Raw genomic sequence first — 21,398 nt, 5'->3', positions numbered from 1 at the left:
GGCACTCCTTCTCGGTCGTCAAGTAATTGACTTCGGCTTTTGTGAGGGACCTGCTAGCGTAGGCGATTACTTTTTCCTGTCCGGCACTCTTCTGGACGAGAATGGCTCCTAGGCCCACACTGCTCGCGTCGGTGTGAATTTCGGTCTCGGCGTTTTCATCAAAGTGGCCAAGTACAGGAGGGCATTGCAGGCGGCGCTTAAGTTCGTTGAAGGCTTCTCCTTGCGGCGCTTCCCATTTAAAAGGCACGTCAGCCTTTGTAAGCTGCGTCAACGGTTCGGCGATCCGCGAAAAGCTTCTGACAGATCGTCGATAATAAGCGCACAGCCCAAGGAATCGGCGCACAGCTTTAATGTCGGCAGGCGGTGGGAATTGTGCGATTGCAGCTGTTTTCTCCGGGTCTGGGCGAATACCGTCCTTGCTAACGATGTGACCCAGGAACCGGAGTTCTTCGTAGGCGAAGTGACACTTCTCTGCTTTTAGCGTTAGTCCCGATGACTTGATGGCTTCCAGCACTGTCTGTAGTCGTTTTAGGTGGTCGTCAAAGTTTGACGAGAAGACAACAACGTCATCCAAATATACCAAACAAATTTGCCACTTCAAGCCTGCCAGGACTGTGTCCATTACTGGTTGAAATGTGGCTGGTGCGGCGCAGAGGCCAAATGGCATCACCTTGCACTCAAAAAGACCGTCCGGTGTGATGAATGCGGTCTTCTCGCGATCTCTTTCGTCGACCTCAATTTGCCAATATCCGCTTTTCAGGTCCATCGATGAGAAGTACCTTGCATTGCAGAGCCGGTCGAGAGTGTCGTCGATGCGGGGAAGCGGGTAGACATCCTTCTTCGTTATGCTATTCAAGCGGCGGTAATCAACGCAGAAGCGAAGTGTGCCGTCTTTCTTCTTCACCAAAACGACTGGTGCGGCCCAGGGGCTGTTCGATGGCTGGATTACGTCATCACGCAGCATTTCCTCAACTTGATCGCGAATGGCCTGGCGTTCTCGTGGCGATACACGATAAGGGCTTTGGCGCAGAGGTCGGGCGTGTTCGTCCGTTGTTATGCGGTGCTTGGCCAGTGGTGTTTTTCGTACCTTCGATGACGATGAGAAGCACTCCCCGTAGCTTCGAAGCAGACTGAGAATCTGGTCTTTCCTGCTGTGGGTGAATGCCGGGTTCATGTCAAATGTAGGCTGACGGAATAGGTCCGGTGCGTCTTCCAGCGTTTGGTCGTGGAGGGCGAATACATCTTTGAGGTCCGCTTATTCGTCGAGAAAAGCAATCGTCGTGCCCTTGTTGAGATGCCGGTATTCTTCGGTGAAGTTTGTTACCAGAACCTGAGCTTGACCTCTCCGGAAGTTCGTGATGCCTCTTGCAATGCCGACACCTCGTTCTAAGAGCAATTGGATATTTCCTTCGACGATGCCTTCAGCGGTTTCGATATTTGCGCTACCTACGCAAACTGCGATGCTTGATCGGGGCGGGACGGTCAATTCTTCATCGAGGACGTTTAGAGGGATGTGTTGCATCGACGTCGTCGTAGCAGGAACGGCTTTGTCTGCAGAGAGCTTGATGAGCTTGGATCGCAGATCGATGATAGCCCTATGTTCATTTTGGAAGTCCGTGCCTAAAATCCCGTCGCGGGAGCACTGCTGCAAGACCGTAAAGCTGGTGGGGTAAGTACGCCAATTTACGGTTATTCTTGCAGTGCATCGTCCCGATGGAGTAATCACGTTGCCACCTGCGGTGCCAATAAGTGGGCCATCCCAAGCGGTGGTAACTTTTCTGAGCTGAGGGGCTAGCGTTCCACTAATGACTGAATAGTCAGCTCCGGTGTCTACTAGGGCAGTGACTCTGTGACCGTCGATATCCACTTCAAGGTCACTTGTTCGCGTCCTCGCATTGCACGTGGTCCTTAGCGTCCGATCTCGGCTCCGTCGTTTCTTCAGGTCATGGCCGGGGCATACCGTTGTTACTTCGCTGGGCGGCGGTGTCTGCTTGCACTCTGGTCGTGTTGTCGTCGATGACGTCGTGTGGAGCGGCGGTGAAATGGCTGCGTCGTCGTTAGTGGCCGTCTGCTGCGGAGGATGTTCGTCTTTTCGCCATTGAGCAACCTCACCTCCAAAGGTTGCTCTGTTTATTTATTTATTTATTTATTCAATATACCTTACAGGCTCCTAAGGCGGAGCATTGGGTAAGGGGGGCACATGAACAGTGAAGCACAAAATTAATTACTTACAGGCAACGGCAAGATACAAGATTATACAAAAGCAAAATACATCAAGGTCATGAAAAAGAATGAAAAACACGAATAACACCCAATGACATGTTCTATTTATTTCCTATACAACTTTTCCAGCGCTTTTCGAAACAGCGCCTGGTCAACTTCAGAAGCGATTGTGTCGGGAAGACTATTCCACAGTGAAATGGCTCGTGGGAGTGCAGATGAATTGAACGCCAGCGTTTTGCCAGAAATGCGTCGAAAGCTGAGATTATTATGTAGCCGCGATGATGTGCGCAATGGAGCTTCAAGGGGAAAGGGGCATGGTCTCGGGCTATGAACATATTTCTGAAAGAGGCATAAAAGGGCGAGTTGTCGACGAAGTTCTAATGGCTGAAGCGAAATGTCCTGTTTAATTACTGTAATGCTGGAGTATGGTTTGTAATTGCCTGAAATGAAGCGAGCGGCTCTATTCTGCACAGATTCTAGTTGGCAAGTTAAATATTTTTGATACGGTGACCAAACAGCTGAAGCAAATTCTAGCTGCGGACGGACGAAAGTTAAGTAAGAGAGGCTACGTACGGTGGGCGGAGACTTGTGCAAATTACGGCGGAAATACCCTAGCGTCTTTGATGCTTTGCTACGAATGTTGGAAATGTGCAAGGACCACGATAGGTTGGGCGTGAAATGAATACCTAGGTATTTGTAAGATGAGGCTTGGGATACAACAGAGTCATTTAATAAATAATTAAGTTTGGATACGGTCTTCTTGCGGGTGAACGTCATAACCTTGCACTTATTAACGTTAAGAGTCATTTGCCAGGTCTGGCACCAGTTAGAAATGGTGTTAAGATCAGCCTGAAGAGCTAGATGATCGTCGGTGTTGTTAATCGTGCGATAGATAATACAATCATCCGCAAAGAGCCTCAGTTGAGAAGAAATATTACTAGGCAAATCATTAATATATATCAAAAAAAGTAAAGGGCCGAGTACGCTGCCTTGCGGGACACCGGAAGTTACATCGGATAGGGGCGAGGAAAAGCCATTAACCACAGTAAACTGCTGACGCAGCGTTAAAAAGTTACGGAGCCAAGATAGCGTATGGTCATCGATTCTAAGAGCGACTAGTTTTTCTATTAGGCGACAATGGGCTACTTTATCGAAGGCTTTCGAAAAATCCAGAAAAAAACAATCTGTTTGCTGGTTATTATTCATATTGAAGTGTATATCAGTAGAAAATTCCAATAACTGTGATTCGCAAGAGTACCCCTTCCTAAATCCATGCTGATTAGCGAAGAAAAAGTGATTAGATTCCAGGTGACGGTAAACATGGGATGCAATTATATGTTCGAGTAATTTGCAGGAAATGCACGTGAGTGAAATCGGTCGGTAGTTGTCCGGTAAATGTTTGTTTCCAGACTTAAACGCGGGGATTACCTTAGAGATTTTCCAATCCAAAGGTAGCTGACCAACGGATAATGATTGGCGAAAAATATGACATAAAATGAGGCTGGAAGCATTAACGGTGTTCTTTAAAAATTTTGAGTTGATGTTGTCGATGCCAGAAGATGTGGATACTTTAAGATTGTTAATGATACATGCGATTCCTTCTGCAGTAACGTCGATTGGTGCCATGAATGGGTAATCAAGTTCGGCTACCATGGGCACATTGGAATAGTCTTCCCTTGTAAAAACAGATGTAAAAAACGCATTAAATGCAGATGAGCATGCACTGTCGGACAATGGTGTTTGACTATCATCATGCAAGGAAATAGGAACTGGGTCATTGTTGGGGGATATCAACCGCCAGAATTTCCTAGGATTGGATTTCATAAGTGATGGTACATCGCGTGAAAAATATTTCTCTTTAGCGCTACGCAGGGCGGAAATATAGGATTTTAGGCAACATTTGTATTTAGCCCACGTGGATGTGTTTACCACGCGTTTGGCATTCCGGTAGAGCCTCTTTTTCTTATTTCTTAACTGTCGAAGATGTTTAGTGAACCACGGATTTGTTTTGTCGTTAGAAATTGAAATGAGTGGTATGTACTTGGTAACCAATACAGAAATCCTGTCTTTAAACAGCATCCAATTTTCGTCAACAGAACGATTAGAGAACGAGGGCAGGAATTCCTCGCTGATGAACTTGTCTAGGTCGGCATTGATAAGATCGAATTTACCCTTATTATAGTCTCTAATTACCTTCGATGACTTGCCTGCATGCGTCAAGGGGATATGAAGGTCTAAATTAAGCAGCTTGTGGTCACTGAAACCGTCATGATGTGCAATAGAACCCAGTGTTTCGGGAACAGAAGTGAAAATTAAATCCAAAATATTAGAGCCACGCGTAGGCTGGCATACCACTTGGAACAGATTAAAATCTAATAAAACGTCGATAAAGTCAGAAGAAACTTTGCATGGTGATGTCAAAAGGGACCAGTCAATATTTGGAAAATTGAAGTCACCGAATAAGTAAACGTTATCAGTAAGGAACAGCTCAGAAGCTGCAGTTACGCTGTTACGCAGATCACTGACAAATGAATGGCCAGAGTTTGGTGGACGGTAGCAAGCGCCTATCAAGAATCTATTTGCTGATGATGTGCAAGCAACCCAGAGTATTTCTAAAGGTGAATTCAGGTCTAAAATAAAGGACGAAATTGTATTTCTTATGGCTATCAGGACCCCACCACCTCTTTTGTCACTGCGATCACGCCGGTGTATGCTGAAACTGTTGTTTTCGGGGAGGATTTCTTTATCCGCTATATCAGCATGCAACCAAGTCTCGGTTAAAATGAGAATGTCAGTGTCATTGTCGGTTAGCAATGAACAGATCTGGTCACGCTTAGGCATGAGGCTTCGAATGTTAGTATATGATATGGATAGCGAACGTGCCGTCTCAGGCCTGTGAGGGTGCTCATGAGCGCAGCTGCCGACAATAGATCGTTGCTATCTGTTTGAGGTTACTACCTTATCTGTCTCAGGGTCGTAGGTGTAGGTGGAGTTACCGATACGCAGCTTGTCAACAGACAATTTGAAAGGTTTGTCTTGCAAGCCAGCGAAATCGATTAACCTTTTTCTAGCATGCCGCGTGGGCATCGAAAAGTCCTGGCTGATTGAAAATGAAGTACCCTTCAAATTGCGTGCTGAGGCCAGAACGTATTCTTTATCTTTATAATGAGCAAACTTTGCTATAATAGGCCTGATTTTGTGTGGTGAAAACCGACCTAGCCTGTGAACACGCTCAAACTGGTTACCACTCATTGATATGCCAAGGTATTCCGAGCAGAGCTTTGTAATTTTATGCTCGGACGCAGCCCAGTCCTCTTTACTGTCATCTTTGAGGCCAAAAAACAGAAGATTAGACCGTCGCATTCGGTTCTCAGCATCGTCACATTTTTGTGAAACATTTCTTAGTTGTTTATATATGCTAGAGAGTGCAATTTGAGGTGCAGCGCTATTTGAAATATGGAGAGAAGTGAGGGTAGCCTCTAACGTGGTTACTCTATCTGCTAGACGTTTAAGTTCGCTGTCAGTTACGTCGTGTTGTTCTTTAACACATTTGAGCTCGTTTAATATCGATGCCTGTACTAATACAAGTCGGCTCACAGCTGCTAACAGAGTGGAAAGCACATCCGTGGTATCCTCGGCGTTTGGCCCAGGATTAGATTCAACATCTCCGGATAACAACAAAATATCAAGAAAAGCAAGACACAGGCTCAATGGAAGCGAGATAACTCGCCTTAACGCAGAACACACATCGTATGGGCACGACACCGCAAACAAAAAGTAGTCACTAGACTTTGGACAGACTGCACCATTTAGGTAACCAACCTGTAAGTACAGTAACGGTGAATGCCACATGCTGACTGCGGCGTCGTGCCCGAAGGGAACGGCTGTTGATGGGCGATTATATCCCGCGCCGGTTGCGTCCGAGATAGCCAGGGTTCCGCGTGGCCAGACGAATGCGTCAGCAGCAGTCAAATCCGGCCAAGCGCGCATCGGTGAAGGTGGTAGTCGGGCGTGATTGTCGATTCCGGGAGGCCATGGTTCTTCAGCGCAGGAGTGAAGGCCACAAAGGATGGCTGCCTGTAAGTACAGTAACGGTGAATGCCACATGCTGACTGCGGCGTCGTGCCCGAAGGGAACGGCTGTTGATGGGCGATTATATCCCGCGCCGGTTGCGTCCGAGATAGCCAGGGTTCCGCGTGGCCAGACGAATGCGTCAGCAGCAGTCAAATCCGGCCAAGCGCGCATCGGTGAAGGTGGTAGTCGGGCGTGATTGTCGATTCCGGGAGGCCATGGTTCTTCAGCGCAGGAGTGAAGGCCACAAAGGATGGCTGCCTGTAAGTACAGTAACGGTGAATGCCACATGCTGACTGCGGCGTCGTGCCCGAAGGGAACGGCTGTTGATGGGCGATTATATCCCGCGCCGGTTGCGTCCGAGATAGCCAGGGTTCCGCGTGGCCAGACGAATGCGTCAGCAGCAGTCAAATCCGGCCAAGCGCGCATCGGTGAAGGTGGTAGTCGGGCGTGATTGTCGATTCCGGGAGGCCATGGTTCTTCAGCGCAGGAGTGAAGGCCACAAAGGATGGCTGCCTGTAAGTACAGTAACGGTGAATGCCACATGCTGACTGCGGCGTCGTGCCCCTTTTAGTTTAGTTTCCCCTGCGCGGGCTTGGGGATCTTCCGCGCATACTCTCATCATAGGTACGGCCTGGCGACGCAAAGTGGGCCCTGTACGTAGATGAAGATCTGAACCGACGGCTTGGGGGCGCAACCTCACCGCTACGCAGATAGTTGTCAATTTCTTGTGGTCGTTCACTTGGGCGTGGTCGTGGAACGCCGACTGCAAATCCGCGGAGACCGATTGATTCGTTGGTACGGGCAGTGGCGCAGAATGTGGCCGGCCTCACCGTAGTGGAAGCATAATGGCCGGTTGTTTGCAGTCCTCCAGGCGTCGCACTTCCTGGCGTTTGGGGGTCGTTGGTAGGCTTGGCGGGCGTGGGCCAAGGGGCGGTTTTCAGGAACAGGGCGGTAGCGGCGAGGGCTCGGAAAGTCATCACGTCGGGGCGCAGGGCGACGTAATGCACCAGCGTAGTTCATTGCTGTTACCGCTTGTGCTGGAACAGTCGCAGCCGTCGCTTCAGGAACGCCCAGCGCCTGCTGGACTTCTTCAGGGACGACGTCCGCGAGCGTCGCTACCTGGGGTTGTTGTGATGATGGCATCAATCGGCGGAGCTCCTCTCGCACGATCTCCCGGATGAGGTCCCGAAGGTTCTCTCCACTTGCAGATGCGCTGGGGTAGTGGCTTGAGTAGTCTGGTTGAAGTGGTCGCTCGTAGTGGCATATCCGGGTGTACAACGTCCTCTCGATGGCAGACGCTTCCGTTTCAAATTCCGCCACGGCTTTTGGTGGATTTCGGACAAGATTTGCAAAAACAAAAAGCGATTCTTGCGACGCCTCGCATTAAAAATTTGACTCTCTCACCTTCAGTAATGTTAGGGTCGGCGCGGCGAAAGAGGCGCTTCATCTCTTCAACGTACGCCAGGACAGGCACGTTAGGAATTGAAGTCTTGACTGAAGGAGGGCCTGGGCTCTTTCTTTTCGGACGACGCTTGAAAAGGCATTCAAAAACGCTTCCTTGAAAATATCTCAATCCTTCATATCTGCCTCATGATTTTCGAACCTAACTCGGGCATGTCCTTGAAGAACAAAGTAGACTTGCCTGAGTTTCGCGGCGTCGTACTAACCGTTGAATTCTGCCACACGGTCGAAAAGGTCCATCCAGTCTCTAGCATCTTCATCCGGTCGTCCATGGAAGCAGGGGGGCTCACGGGGTTGGACGAAAACAACCGGTGCTATAGGCTGGGCCATTGTCAGCGTCAATGCCTTCCGAGATCGAATGGGGTCAGGCAGCAGACCGTGTCTGGTTTGTAGGCTTTGAAGTCGGCGGCTGGCTCGGTGACCTGTAGGCTGGTCTTCCAGGGCGACAGGAACACGGCTTGGGTCTTCGCTTGAAGGATCAAAGGCAGCACCTCCACCTGATGTCACGTAGTGGTGACGAGGTCGAGGACACAAATGAAGGGTCGATGATTGCACTAAAGAAACTCTTTATTTGGGCTGACTTGCGCCCGCAAAAGAACTAAGCAACTCGGCGGCGGCGATAGAAACAAACGTGCTCGTCGATCGTCGAACAAAGAATGCTCGTCACACTCGTCAACGCTCAATTTAAAGGCTGCACAGAACAATCTAGATAACGTCGCAAACAGCTACCAGCACGGGCTGGAACCTTGTGGAAAGACACCCGAGTGGCCGGAACCTTCGAGACAGATCTCGGTGCATCATGCGCTACAACGAAACTGATAAAGGTGTGACTCGCGACATCGAGCTTAAAAACAAAGATTACGGAATTGATACGCGGTCCAGAACCAGAGTGATAAGCATGTATGCCGGCGGCTGTCAAAAAACAACAAATACAGTTTTTGAAGGTTTCGCGGTAATATCGAGGCTATGCCGTGCACCACTCAAAGCTTTATTTGTTTTTATCTGCAGCCAGAACCGGAGCCTTCATATTAACGCACTCAACCACCTTGTTGACGCTCAGTGTCCGGGGCTTTGTCATCTTCTTTGTCGCGCAAGATGCGTCGAGATGTATCTCGAATGATGTCCGTTTCAGCAAGGTTCTATGTCATTTTTTGCGTGTTTATCTAACTGCTCTTTGCAGACTATAAATTGCGCACTAACGAATGCAACGGGCACCCTTACTTCGACGACCGCCGAATTGCTTAGTTGTCTGACGGACGCTGGTCAGCCCAATATTACCACGTGACACTATTGTTGAGTACTGTCACTATGTGCACGGGATTCTAAACGCTACTAAATAGAAATTTATGCCCTCAGGCGGTAAGGATGCTTCTATCTTCAGCTGCCTTTCTTATCCAACGTTTTCACGCGTACGTATCTCTGGATTCAGTTGGCATCAAATCTTTCATTGTCTGACATTTCAACACTCTGCAGCAAAGCATCAAGGACATGAGGAATTTCATAATCCGCAACCTCGGTTCACATACCTAATATACGTTTGCCTACCGGGGGTGTTTGTCTCATCTGTATAAGTGAACAATGCCCCCGTTATGGGAGCCGAAATGTCAACATCACAGTTCATTATACTGGTTTAGCGTCTGTGCTTTCTCGAATTTCATCCGCTCGGCCAGACAGGATTCTGTCATACTTTCGACTTCACCATATGTATGGTATCTGCGTCATACGTACGTTATAGAAATGCTTGAACCCATCCAAACAGGAGTTGCCAAGGTACTTCTGAAACGTTTATATTCCCCTCGCCGATGTCTCCCAGCTTAAAATCATTAAGGATATAAGGATACTTTGAATTCGCCGTTCAATTTCCCTTCTGTGTGTGTGTTTTTTTTTTAGAAATATATTTACGTCAGCCCTTCGTTTTCTTTTGCCTCTGGAATCAAGTGCCCGCTCTTCACTGCGCTTACGTAACCATCTTAGCTTCAAACGCACGTATGACAAAACTCAGTCATGTAATTCATCTGCTTTAGAGACGGAAATTAGTCTCTGGAATGATCTTCCTGACAACATAGCATAGTTCCCTTACGTGACACTAGAGAATTTAAAAAGCACCTGTGTATGCATTTCTCGCTTCCTCATTGTTCCAAATGTTCTACAAGTTTCAGTTCTTCCTACTGTTGTTCTCGTATGTTTCTGTTACAGCTCTTTTTTCACGTTCGTTGTCGAGATCACAGAGCTCTGTGATCTTGAGGGTCGTATGGACGAAGCAGAAAACCATTCACGCCGAAGTAACCTGATTTTCTACAATATTCCTGACCCTGATCCATCTGAAACGCGTGCCGATTCTGAAAAACTACTAATTCGCCATTGCTCCGAATTTTTGGACATCACCCTCGACCCCAGAACAATAGACCGCACTCACCGTCTTGGGCGCCACGAACCTGGCCGCTGCCGTCCCCTAATTCCCAAATTCGCGCTCTTCAAAACAAAAAGAATATCTAGCTAATGGCCACAAATTCAAGGACACTGACTACTCCGTCGGCGAAGATTTTTCACGCGCAAGCACCTAATTACAGTTGCCAAAAGCAAGACTAACCGTTTTTCTTTGCGGTACAAAACCCTGCTCATCGGTGCCCGTCGATATATTTTCGTCGAACCATCGCAATCTGTAAAAGAGATACAATAGCAGTTGCTGCGCCGCAAGCTTCCAGCCGCTCACGTATCTACCACCCCCCAGTCTAATCTTTCCCTTTCGGTGATTTTCTTCCGCAGTTTTCTTCCGAAACGCGAAATCATCTCCAATCTTGTGTGTTCATCTTCCAGTAACTTGCTGATTCTTACCGAAACATGGCTCACTAATGACGTCACTGATACTGAAATTCTTGCTGACTTACCCAACTTTAACCTTTTTCGCAAATATCGCACATCCGCTCGAGGCGGAGGTGTCCTCATCGCAGTTCACAATCAGTTCTCGTGTAGAGTTATAAATATTCCATCAGACCTCGAGATAGTATGGCTACATTGTCGCGCCCGTACTGCTAGGCGTTTGTTACAGAGCGCCAAATACCAACTCTGATTTTTCCCCAATACTTAACGACGTGACCAGTAAGCTGTCGAGGAAATACGCAAAAGCACATATCATCGTTTTTGGAGACCAAGTTTCCAGGAATCAACTGGCAGACACAGACAGCAGTCGGCAACAGGGAAGCGAACGACTTCATTGAGGCCTGCAAGTGGTATCCGAACTGACCCGCGTTGCAGAAGGGTGTGCAAACATCCTCGATTTAATCCTAACTACCCACCCGGAAGCCCTCTCATCTATCCCTTATCTACGCGAAATCAGCGACCATAAAGTGATCCACGCCACATTTGAGTTCCACCCATCACGACGCCAAAATCAAAACAAAACTATTCGGCTATACGACAAAGGAAACTATGAAGCCTTTAATCTCGAATTAAGCCAATATCTCACAACATTTGAAGTATCTTTTCACGATCGCTCAGTAAATGATAACTGGTCCCTCTTTAAGAGCAAAATTATCGAACCAGCAGACAGATACATCCCTAAAATAAGCTTCCACTCCGACCACCAAAAACCATGGTATACCAAAACAATGAAAAGGCTCGACAATAAAAAGAAACGCCTTTTCCGTGCGGCAAAATTAAAGCAATACAGCAATACGACGCTTTCGCGTGGGAAAAATACTATGCAGCCGAACGCTCGTACCTCTCCGCAATCCACAACGCAAAATACTCTTTCCTTCACAACGACCTCCCGAAATTGTTGACTTCCAATCCCAGAAAGTTCTGGCAGGTAATAAGTGAGCACCCGGCACATACCATAACTCTTACTAAAGAGTCTGGCGAAGAAGCAGATGGCAAAGAATGCGCTGATATTTTTAATAATGCCTTTTCATCTGTATTCACTAGTGAAATTCACCCACCAACTGCGCCTTCCACCGCCAATATACAGTCCAACATGCCTGCTGTCGTGTTTTCTGAAGCTGGCATTTCCTCGCTAATCGAACACCTTAAAACTTCATCATCGGCCGGCTTCAACGAAATTAACTCCAAAATACTTGGCAATACTAACAGCATTTATGCAATGTACTTATTGTTATTGTTTTCACAGTCGCTTTCTACAGGATGCATTCCGGATGACTGGAAAGTGGGGAAGGTCATTCCCGTCTAATAATCAGGCAAGAAAGATACTTTTAAATTACCGTCCGATATCATTAACCAGCATACCTTGCAAATCATGGAACACGTCATCTATTCTCAAATCATGAACTTTCGTGACAGTAACAACTTCTTTCATCCCTCACAGCACGGGTTTCGCAAGGGTCTGTCATGTGAAACTCAAATGGCCATCTTTCTTCATGATGTTCACTCCAACCTCGACCTAAACTTACAAACTGACGCTATTTTTCTAGTCTTCGCTAAAGCATTTGACAAACTTCCCCACAAGCATTTACTGCTGAAACTAACCATGCTAAATCTGCATCCTAACGTCTTATTATGGATCGAAGAATTACTTTATAACCGTTCCCAGTTTGTTCTCGTTAATGGACACAGTTCTAACCCTCCTCCAGAAACATCAGGCGTACCCCAAGGTTCTGTATTAGCCCCCTCCTATTCTTAGTCTATATAAACGACTTACCCTCAAACCTGGTTTGCAATGTTCGTCTGTTTGCAGATGACTGCGTTATTTACCGCACAATTTCCAACACCTCTGACCAATCACAGCTCCAAAACGACATTAACGCAATAGATGCCTGGTGCGATGACTGGCTAATGTCGCTTAATCCTAATAAATGTAAACTCTTATCTTTTCACCGCCGGCGTAACCCCCACATTTTCACTTACTCGGTTGCTAACACTCCACTAGAATCTGCATGCTCATACAAGTACGTAGGCGTCACCTTGTGCCAGGATCTCTCCTGGCGCTCACATGTAACGAACATCGTCGCATCAGCTAACCGATCATTGGGTTTTTTGAGACGCCATTTACGGCACGCCCCTCAAAGTATTAAACTTCTCGCCTACCAATCGCTCATCCGACCCAAACTAGAATACGCATCTGCTATCTGGAGCCCGCAACAAGCATATCTCATCAGTTCACTAGAATCTGTCCAAAATCGCGCCACGAGGTTCATTCATTCTTCCTATTCGTATGACATCAATGTATCGTCACTTAAACGGCAGTCAGGTTTATCAACTCTTGCCCTTCGTCGTCGCATTGCTTCTCTTAATCTGTTCCTTAAGTTTTTTTACAGCTCCCTCGGCCAACCACTCTACATCACACCGCCTGCTCGCGTATCTCATCGCACCGGCCATCCTTTCATGCCCGCGCGCCCGCACCGTCACTTTTTCTTCATCATTCTTTCTTTGCACTGCAAAAGACTGGAATGGCCTTCCCCACGATGTTGATGCCATCACCTGCCCATCAAGTTTTGTAAACAGTTTAAATATGCACTTCATAAATATCATGTAGGCAATCATATTAAATCAATGTTTCTACTCCCACCCCTGATGTAATACACCCAATGGGGGTCTTTAAGGTAATAAAGTGAAGTGAAGTTTGTATTTTTTATTTTCGTGTTTGGTTTCATCATTTTTTATATGCCCCCACACCAAGTGTTCTTCAGGGCCTGGAAGGTACAGATAAATAAATAAACTATGGAGATAAACGATTAGAAAAAGGAAGAAGAAAAACAACTGCTTTGGTTAGGAGGGCAACGAAAACAACAATGTCGCCGGTGGTAGTTTTATAACGCATGCTTCCGTTTCATTGTTTGTTTGCTCAACAGCTTAATGAGCACCTCGAATCCGACAGCCTTCATGTCAGACGTAGGGTAATCACAAAGCTTTACATTATGTTCCATACTTGTCACAGCGTCCGCCGCTGTGGATGACGCTGGCGAACATTCGAGAAGAGCTTGCATGCAATACAAGTACTTAAGAGAGTACAGGATTGAAGAGCTCCGTTGGTACAGCGATCGCGTGTCTTCTCTTCTTTGCTGTGTCCTCGAGTTTCGCTCTGTTTTAGTATGGTTGGTAGAGCCACGGTTGAGAAATTTGGAGGTCATCGGCTGGAATCCTACCAGCAGCGTGCGGTAGTTTTCTTTCTGTTTTGTAATAGTTTATCCCTATAATTGCGCTATTTCACGTGAAAAACAATTCATTTTGCTTTTCTTGGTGAAAGTGGCTGTTACCTCTTTTTAAAAACAAGCGCCTCATTTTTCCTGGTATTTCATTACCACTCGGGAGAAGAGCTTCTCAACGCTTTTACTTCTCCTAACCAATGTCGAGAGATGAAAAATTAGGAGATTAACTGCATTTCTTCCTAATCGCTTTGCCACAGATTGCCCCGCACACAGTGGTCCACGTGTGGAAGCAGCCACAGGAGCTGGAGCTGGCTTCGGTGACGGCCGCAGGCTACCGTGCCCTGCTGTCCGCCTGCTGGTACCTGGACCACATATCGTACGGCAGCGACTGGAAGAAGTACTACATCTGCGACCCGCACAACTTCCCCGGTAAGCGTCCCAGAGTAGCCAATCAGCATGACCTACCTTCAGCTTTACCCAGAGTCTAGTGAAGTAAGATTTGACGGAAGTGTGAGATGCCTGACAAAATTAAGACACGTCTATCATCTGCTGCATTTCAGGAGGATTAAGGGGGTTAAAACAGAAGCTTGGGCAAGTTGGCAATCCATTGAGGCAGAGAGCGCAAAAAAGAGAAAAGAAGCACACAAACGAGCGCTGTCAACTTCGGATGCAGGTGCCATCCGTTCAGCTGAAGACGTTCTGGGACCGAAGTTCGCTCCGGAACCCAGGAAGTCTTCAGCTGAACTTCTAGGGATGACCAGGCAAGTCTCCAGGTTGACAGGTGTGTGTCCGAAGGAGTGGACGCTGTACTTCGTCACAAACCCCCAGTACAGCGCTCGTTTCAGTACTTCTTTTGTCCTCGTCTTTTTTATTGCGAAAGCAATACTGCTCTTGGTTTCGAGCCTTCAACGTGGCTCGGCCGCACCCAAGTGACACTGTGACGTCACACCCCACGTGACACTAAGGTGAGAGCTAGGCTACCAACTCAACGGTCGGCGTAGCGTGGCCGCACCCACGTGACGCTGTGACGCCACACTTCACGTGACACTAGGGTGAGAGCTGGGCTACCAAATCAAGCGGTCGGCGTAGCGTGGCCGCACCCACGTGATGCTATGACACCACACTTCACGTGACACTAAGGTGAGAGCTGGGCTACCAACTCAAGCGGTCGCCGCAGCGCGGTTGCAGCACGGCGCAGCGCGTGACGTCACACCGAACCTGACACAAAAGCGGTCGGCGTGGCGCACTAGAGGAGCAGCTGGTGCTCCCGTGATACGTGACGTCAGACATGTTTTTACGGCTTGGTTAAAGCGGGGCGTTATATTTGCGCTGGAAGGAGCTGCCAACGTGGGTCTCTCGTTTCACAAGGGACGGTGATGTCAGAATCAGCCTTCTAGGACCCTGGCGTTCATACAGGTTAGTTAAAGCGGGGCTTTCTATGTGGGCTGAGGAAGAAGAAAAAGAGAAGAAGAACGCTCGGTAACCAGCAGCTAAAGCTTTCGCTCAATATTTGATTCAGCAGCGTTGAACCCTCATAATTTTTTTTTTGCGCCGTCTACCCTCAATGTTCTACCGGGGGCACCAGTGAGCCCGTGCAACCTTCGCCAGCATGAGGTCTTGTTGTGCACGTGCACAACAGTAAACTACATCATCTTCTGGTTTGCACGTTCCGGATTGTCTGCAACTGTGACGCGAAAGATTCAAGAAATAGAAAACAAAGCGGAGCAATGGAAACGGCTGGTTAAAGTGTCGTACCTGTACGGCATCCTTTGCTAGCAGACGATGCAAAGCATTGGTCACCACATCGCAGTTCTTTCCAACTTTTATGTGTATGTTGATCTTCGCGCCGCCAAGTCTCTTTGATAACAACTATTATAGCGATCATAACCTAAAATGACACCTTCCAGTGAGCGCATTTATGTTTATCAACCTCAATGTCTTCACACGGGTTGGCGGAAGTCATTACGTTTGGCTTTTCTGCCTATCAGGCAGCCTTAATCTGCAATTTTTATTCTCATCCCACTTTTAATGAAGTTTTCTTTTCATGCTTTTTTTTCAAGCTTCTAGCTGTCACACAGAAATTATCAAATCCTCATTGTGGTCTTCGAGTAATCATTTTTGGGCGGATACATTTCAACCATTAAGTTTACGACCTCATGATATGTTGTCTTTCATTATAATGTTGAAAATATACTAATTCTAGCATCTGATCGACCAATTTTCCAAGCCTGTGGATTCTCCCAAGTGAGCGGCATGAGACGCCTAGTTTCTTTGAGCAGATCTCAGTGTAAATCTTTTCTTTTGAAACAGAGCCAGTTCCGTCGGATTCTTCTGTTACACCAAGAACGACGCGATGCCATCTCTTTCTCTATGATGTTGCTCGCATAGGTATGGCCACCCTTTCTCACGCAACGTGCGCTCTGGGGGCTAATGCTTCGTCGTATTCAATCCTACCGCTGCCACTGCCAGTTATTACTCCTTGGCGCTTTGTACATCTGAGTAATAACAAGCCAACTGATTTACAACGACCGAGAACACAAGAATCAGCGTCTTCACTTCGCGACCGAATTATGAAACAAGACGCCCGCCTGCCGCAAGGTTTCATCGTAATATACGTCGACGCAAGCATCTAAGCCTGCGAAGTGAAAATTTCAGTATAATTCCCTAGCAAGTCGACATCAACGCTTCAATTACCGGAACCTCCATCTTCTTTTTGCGCGGAGCTGCTTGCTGTGCAAGAGTCGCTTCGCTCTGGGAGCGCCATTCCCATGCTTCGCACGCTCCGCATTGTGATACGCACTGATGCCCTCCAGGTGACAAAGCTACTTATACGGGTCAATCAGTTCAGTTCAGGCGTTCAGTCGTGTCCGAATCTTCGTGACCCTATGGACCATGTCACGCCACGCTTTCCGGTCTCTCACTATCTTCTTAACATCACATAGCTTCATCTGCAATGCCTCGAGAATGCCATCTAACCATCGCGTTCGGTGCCTACCCCTTCTCCGGCGACCCTCAACCTTTCCCAACATCAAATCTTTCTCCAGCGACTCCTCTCTTCTCATCAGATGACCAAAGTAGCTGAGCTTTAACTTTAGAATTTGACCCTCCAATGAGCAGTCAGGGTTTATGGTCGACAATATCGACTGATTTGATCTTCTGGCAGTCCAAGGAACTCTTAAGAGTCTTCGCCAGCACCACAATTCAAACGCGTCAATTCTTCGGCGGTCAGCCTTTTTCACAGTCCAACTCTCGCATCCATACATCACAACTGGAAAGACCATAGCACGGGTGTTACGGATCTTGGTTGGCAGACTAATGTCTCTGCTCTTTACTAGGCGGTCAAGGCTAACCATTGCTGTCTTTCCCAGAAGCAGGCGTCTCCTAATTTCATGGCTGCAGTCTCCTTCCGAGGTAATCTTGGCGCCCAAGAACAGAAAATCTGTCACAGCTTCCACTTCTTGTCCATTGATGCTCCAGGACTTGATAGGGCAAGACGCCATGATCTTCGTCTTTTTAATGTTCAGTTTAAGCCCAAACTTCTCACTCTCTTCTTGTACGCGCATCAGAAGTCTCTTGAGTTCCACTTCACTTTCTGCCATTAAAGTGGTATCATCCGCATATCTAAGGTTGTTGATACGTTTTCCAGCAATCTTCACTCCAGCTGAAGACTCGCCCAGACCGGCCTTCCTCATAATGCACTCTGCATATAGGTTAAATAGGCAGGGCGACAGTATGCAGCCTTGCCTCACCCCTTTCTCAATCGGAAACCAATCAGTAAGACGGGTCAATAGCAGCACAAAAATCAGCCGAAACATACACAGTGTAGCGGCACGCATACTGCAGCCAATTCGTATTGAATGGACTCTGCGTGACCTTTTAAGTGCTCAAATTTTTGGAAAACTTTGATAGAGCGCAAACACACACGACCACTAAGGACAAGAGACGAGACACAAGCGCCGACTGTCAACTGATTTTTATTGGAGCAAGGCAACACCTATATACACAGCAGCTTACAAAGATAAGAAGTTTCAGTAACGCACGTGCGAGCAAGAGATACTGGGAAAAAAACAAAAAACCAAAAAAGCAAGATGCTCAAGGGGTGAACATATTAGTCGCATCTAAAAAACAGACCTCAGCGTTTAAGAGAGATATCGAAGGCTTGCTAATGCATCTGTTGCCATATTTCGTGATATGAAAGGCTTCCAAGCTGAGACGTGCTGTCTTATCAGTGCTCTTGCCGAGAATCTTCGTCTCATTAAATCGGGCCACGCAACCACTGCAATTACTGATATGCGCAACTAAATGTGCGTACTTGTCTTTAAAATTCTTAACATTTCTTGAATGGTACCCTAATCGATCATTGATGCAACGGCCAGATTGGCCGACATACACCTTCCCGCACGTTAAGGGAATAGCGTAGACCACTCCCGTGGAACAGGTCACAAACCGACATTTATGATTAATTTGGCACCCACTCTTTTTCTGGCCACAGATGCGGGGCATAGCCCTCCCAGCTTACTGGGTGCCGAAAACACAACCGGCACACCGTGCCTGTTGGCCACTTTTTTTAGGTTGTGAGTGGTCTTGTGAAGGCACGGCACAACCAAAGGTTTTTCGGCCTTTTCCCGATTACAGCCGCTCTTTCCTGTTCCATGTTTCAACTTCAAAAAATTGAGTACCGAATGTGGAATCGAACCTCGGTCCTTATGGTCTTCTGACGAGCACCTTAATCACTACTCTACGGCGGCTCTACGGAACAGGAAAGAGCGGCTGTAATCGGGAAAAGGCCGAAAAACCTTTGGTTGTGCCGTACCTTCACAAGACCACTCACAACCTAAAAAAATGTGGCCAACAGGCACGGTGTGCCGGTTGTGTTTTCGGCACCCAATAAGCTGGGAGGGCTATGCCCCCGCATCTGTGGCCAGAAAAAGAGTGGGTGCCAAATTAATCATAAACGTCGGTTTGTGACCTGTTCCACGGGAGTGGTCTACGCTATTCCATTAACGTGCGGGAAGGTGTATGTCGGCCAATCTGGCCGTTGCATCAATGATCGATTAGGGGACCATTCAAGAAATGTTAAGAATTTTAAAGACAAGTACGCACATTTAGTTGCGCATATCAGTAATTGCAGTGGTTGCGTGGCCCGATTTAATGAGACGAAGATTCTCGGCAAGAGCACTGATAAGACAGCACGTCTCAGCTTGGAAGCCTTTCATATCACGAAATATGGCAACAGATGCATTAGCAAGCCTTCGATATCTCTCTTAAACGCTGAGGTCTGTTTTTTAGATGCGACTAATATGTTCACCCCTTGAGCATCTTGCTTTTTTGGTTTTTTGTTTTTTTCCCAGTATCTCTTGCTCGCACGTGCGTTACTGAAACTTCTTATCTTTGTAAGCTGCTGTGTATATAGGTGTTGCCTTGCTCCAATAAAAATCAGTTGACAGTCGGCGCTTGTGTCTCGTCTCTTGTCCTTAGTGGTCGTGTGTGTTTGCGCTCTATCAAAGTTTTCCAAAAATGAACCAACTCGCCCAAAAAGAAGTGTTAATAAGTGCTCAAAGCCAACTGGATGCTGCGACCCGCCTTTCCATCTCAACCTCGACAATGCCAAACCGGATAAAACTGGATAATGCTACCCTACTTTTAACTAGAAAGGAGCAAATCCGACGCCGTAAACGTGCTCTCATGCCTCCGTGTAAGATAAGCCTCCCCCTCGGTCTAACCCGTGCAGAGGAGGTGGCGCTTCAGAGGATTTGAGTCTAACACCGGCAGGGACTCGAAAGTGGCCTCAATTTTGTGATTTGTATCCCCCCCCCCCCCCCCCCCTGGCTGCCCAATGTGCAAGTCGAGAGATACAGAAGCCAATATTCACCACCTGCTGTGGTAATTCCCAGCGCTGAAGCCGATGCGGATCCGGCACCTGGTGACAGCTGGCCTCTCCCCCCGTCGACATATGCCGCTTGAACACAGGGACCGCATCATCGTTCACCCCTCCGGGCAGCTTTTTTTCATTTATGTAATCATACCCTTCAGCCTCCATAACATTATTTTCATTCCCCGAGGCAATAAACATTGCAAAAAAAAACATTGACCGCCTACTTCTGTCCTGGATATCATTAACTTTAGCTCGAAGCCTGGTTTTTGTTTATTGGAATGCATCTTTTTTTTCCTTTCATCATTTTTCCAGCTGAACAACTTTTGCACGGAAGCCAGTTATCAGCGCTTCTATATTAGTCTGCTGAATTCCAAGAGCCGCTATATCTTCCGCAAGTTATTTTCTCCTGCAATAATTGCTTGAGTAGGTTCTGAGCACTGGGTTAATCCGTGAGTTGTCAGGAATTTGTCTGACTATCGCCACAAATGACAACAAGTACAAACACAACACTCATATTATGCAATGCATATGCATCGTTGTGGGCACGGCAGAACCAAAAGACAAGAGCGATTGCTTGCAATTGTGCTTTAAGAAGTACAAGCCTAGATAATGCATAAGAAAGGCGCATGAGGCCTATTCAGCCGTGCCTTCTCAAAGCACACAAAGAATGCAACCAAAATTGAGGGGAGTCTGATTCTGCTCTGCTTGTATTGGGGTGTATGTGTGTGCAGGATAACAAGGCAAATTCACACTTAAGCGAGCAGCAAAATCCGCTTAGGAGTCGAGGAAAGAGAGCGCCAGAGGGAAGCCATTGCAGATGACGCGTCTTGCCTTTGAAGGCAATTTATTTTTTAATTTTGTTTAGCATATATCGTTATCTAGTAGAGTGAGACAACACTGCAGTGGGTAAATACGCAATGATCACAATATAGCAAAAACATGTGCGAAGGAAAACAAAGAACATAAAGACAGTAATACATTGGATATAAGAGAAGCCACAATCAGATATAACTCAGATATAATCAGATATAATATGATATATATAGTGGATTTTCAAAATATTCATGCGGCAATGCACGAAAGGAATCATCCAGTGAACTCGACATTTCTGCATTGCACAAAAAAAAGAATGTTTATAAAAATCAATTGATACTAGCGTCGCGTGCGTGGCGCAGAATTGGATAACTGAATTGGTGCTTCTAGAGATAAAGTGCAATTTGTGGAAGATAATAATGCTGTCATGCGGGCGGCTGTCAGCAAGAAAGGGAAGCGATTAGATGGTGGCAGGTGTCTAGGGCGAGATGTTGCTATCATAAGGGGGATAAATAAACCTCAATGCTTTTTTAGTGCGTAGCACTACTAGCCGCAATCACGGATTTCGCCGGGGTCTATCCGAAGCCGCTCACTCTCTCTCTCTATCTCTCTCTTCGTGAACTTGAAGCGGAGAAAGAGAAGGTGGCTACGCGCGCGCCTCAGCATTGAGGAGGTGGAGCAGCCGCGGAGCTGTAGTAGAAGCTTCTCTCTTTCTCTGTCCATCCATCTCTCCGTGAACTTGAGAGGAGGAAGAGAAAGTGGCGATGCCTACATCCAGCGATCTAACACTGAGGGGGCGGAGCGACAGCATGATGCACCCAGTTAGAGAGTAAGACAGTGAGAGAGGGGCG

The 21,398-nt window shown here is 47.2% G+C and overlaps 1 protein-coding gene across 6 annotated transcripts in view; it reads left to right on the top strand.

Annotated features, from left to right (window-relative positions):
* LOC146187733 (beta-hexosaminidase subunit alpha-like) overlaps positions 1-21,398 on the top strand; it is a 709,199-nt gene that overhangs the window by 570,130 nt on the left and 117,671 nt on the right. For all 6 annotated transcript variants that reach the window (XR_014707407.1, XR_014707408.1, XR_014707409.1 and 3 more), the window contains exon 11: positions 14,117-14,288. Coding sequence is in view for 3 of the 6 variants with exons in the window: in XM_084603514.1 (XP_084459640.1) it covers positions 14,117-14,288 (172 nt within the window). In the remaining 3 variants the exon portion in view is untranslated. The remainder of the gene's footprint in view (positions 1-14,116; positions 14,289-21,398) is intronic.

The sequence above is a fragment of the Amblyomma maculatum genome, chromosome 5 (genome assembly GCF_055883805.1).
Source record: "Amblyomma maculatum isolate TAMU_Amacu chromosome 5, ASM5588380v1, whole genome shotgun sequence".
NCBI classification, from domain to species: Eukaryota; Metazoa; Arthropoda; class Arachnida; order Ixodida; family Ixodidae; genus Amblyomma; species Amblyomma maculatum.
Note: the sequence above shows the minus strand (reverse complement) of the source record. Positions and strands in the feature narration are given on the sequence as shown.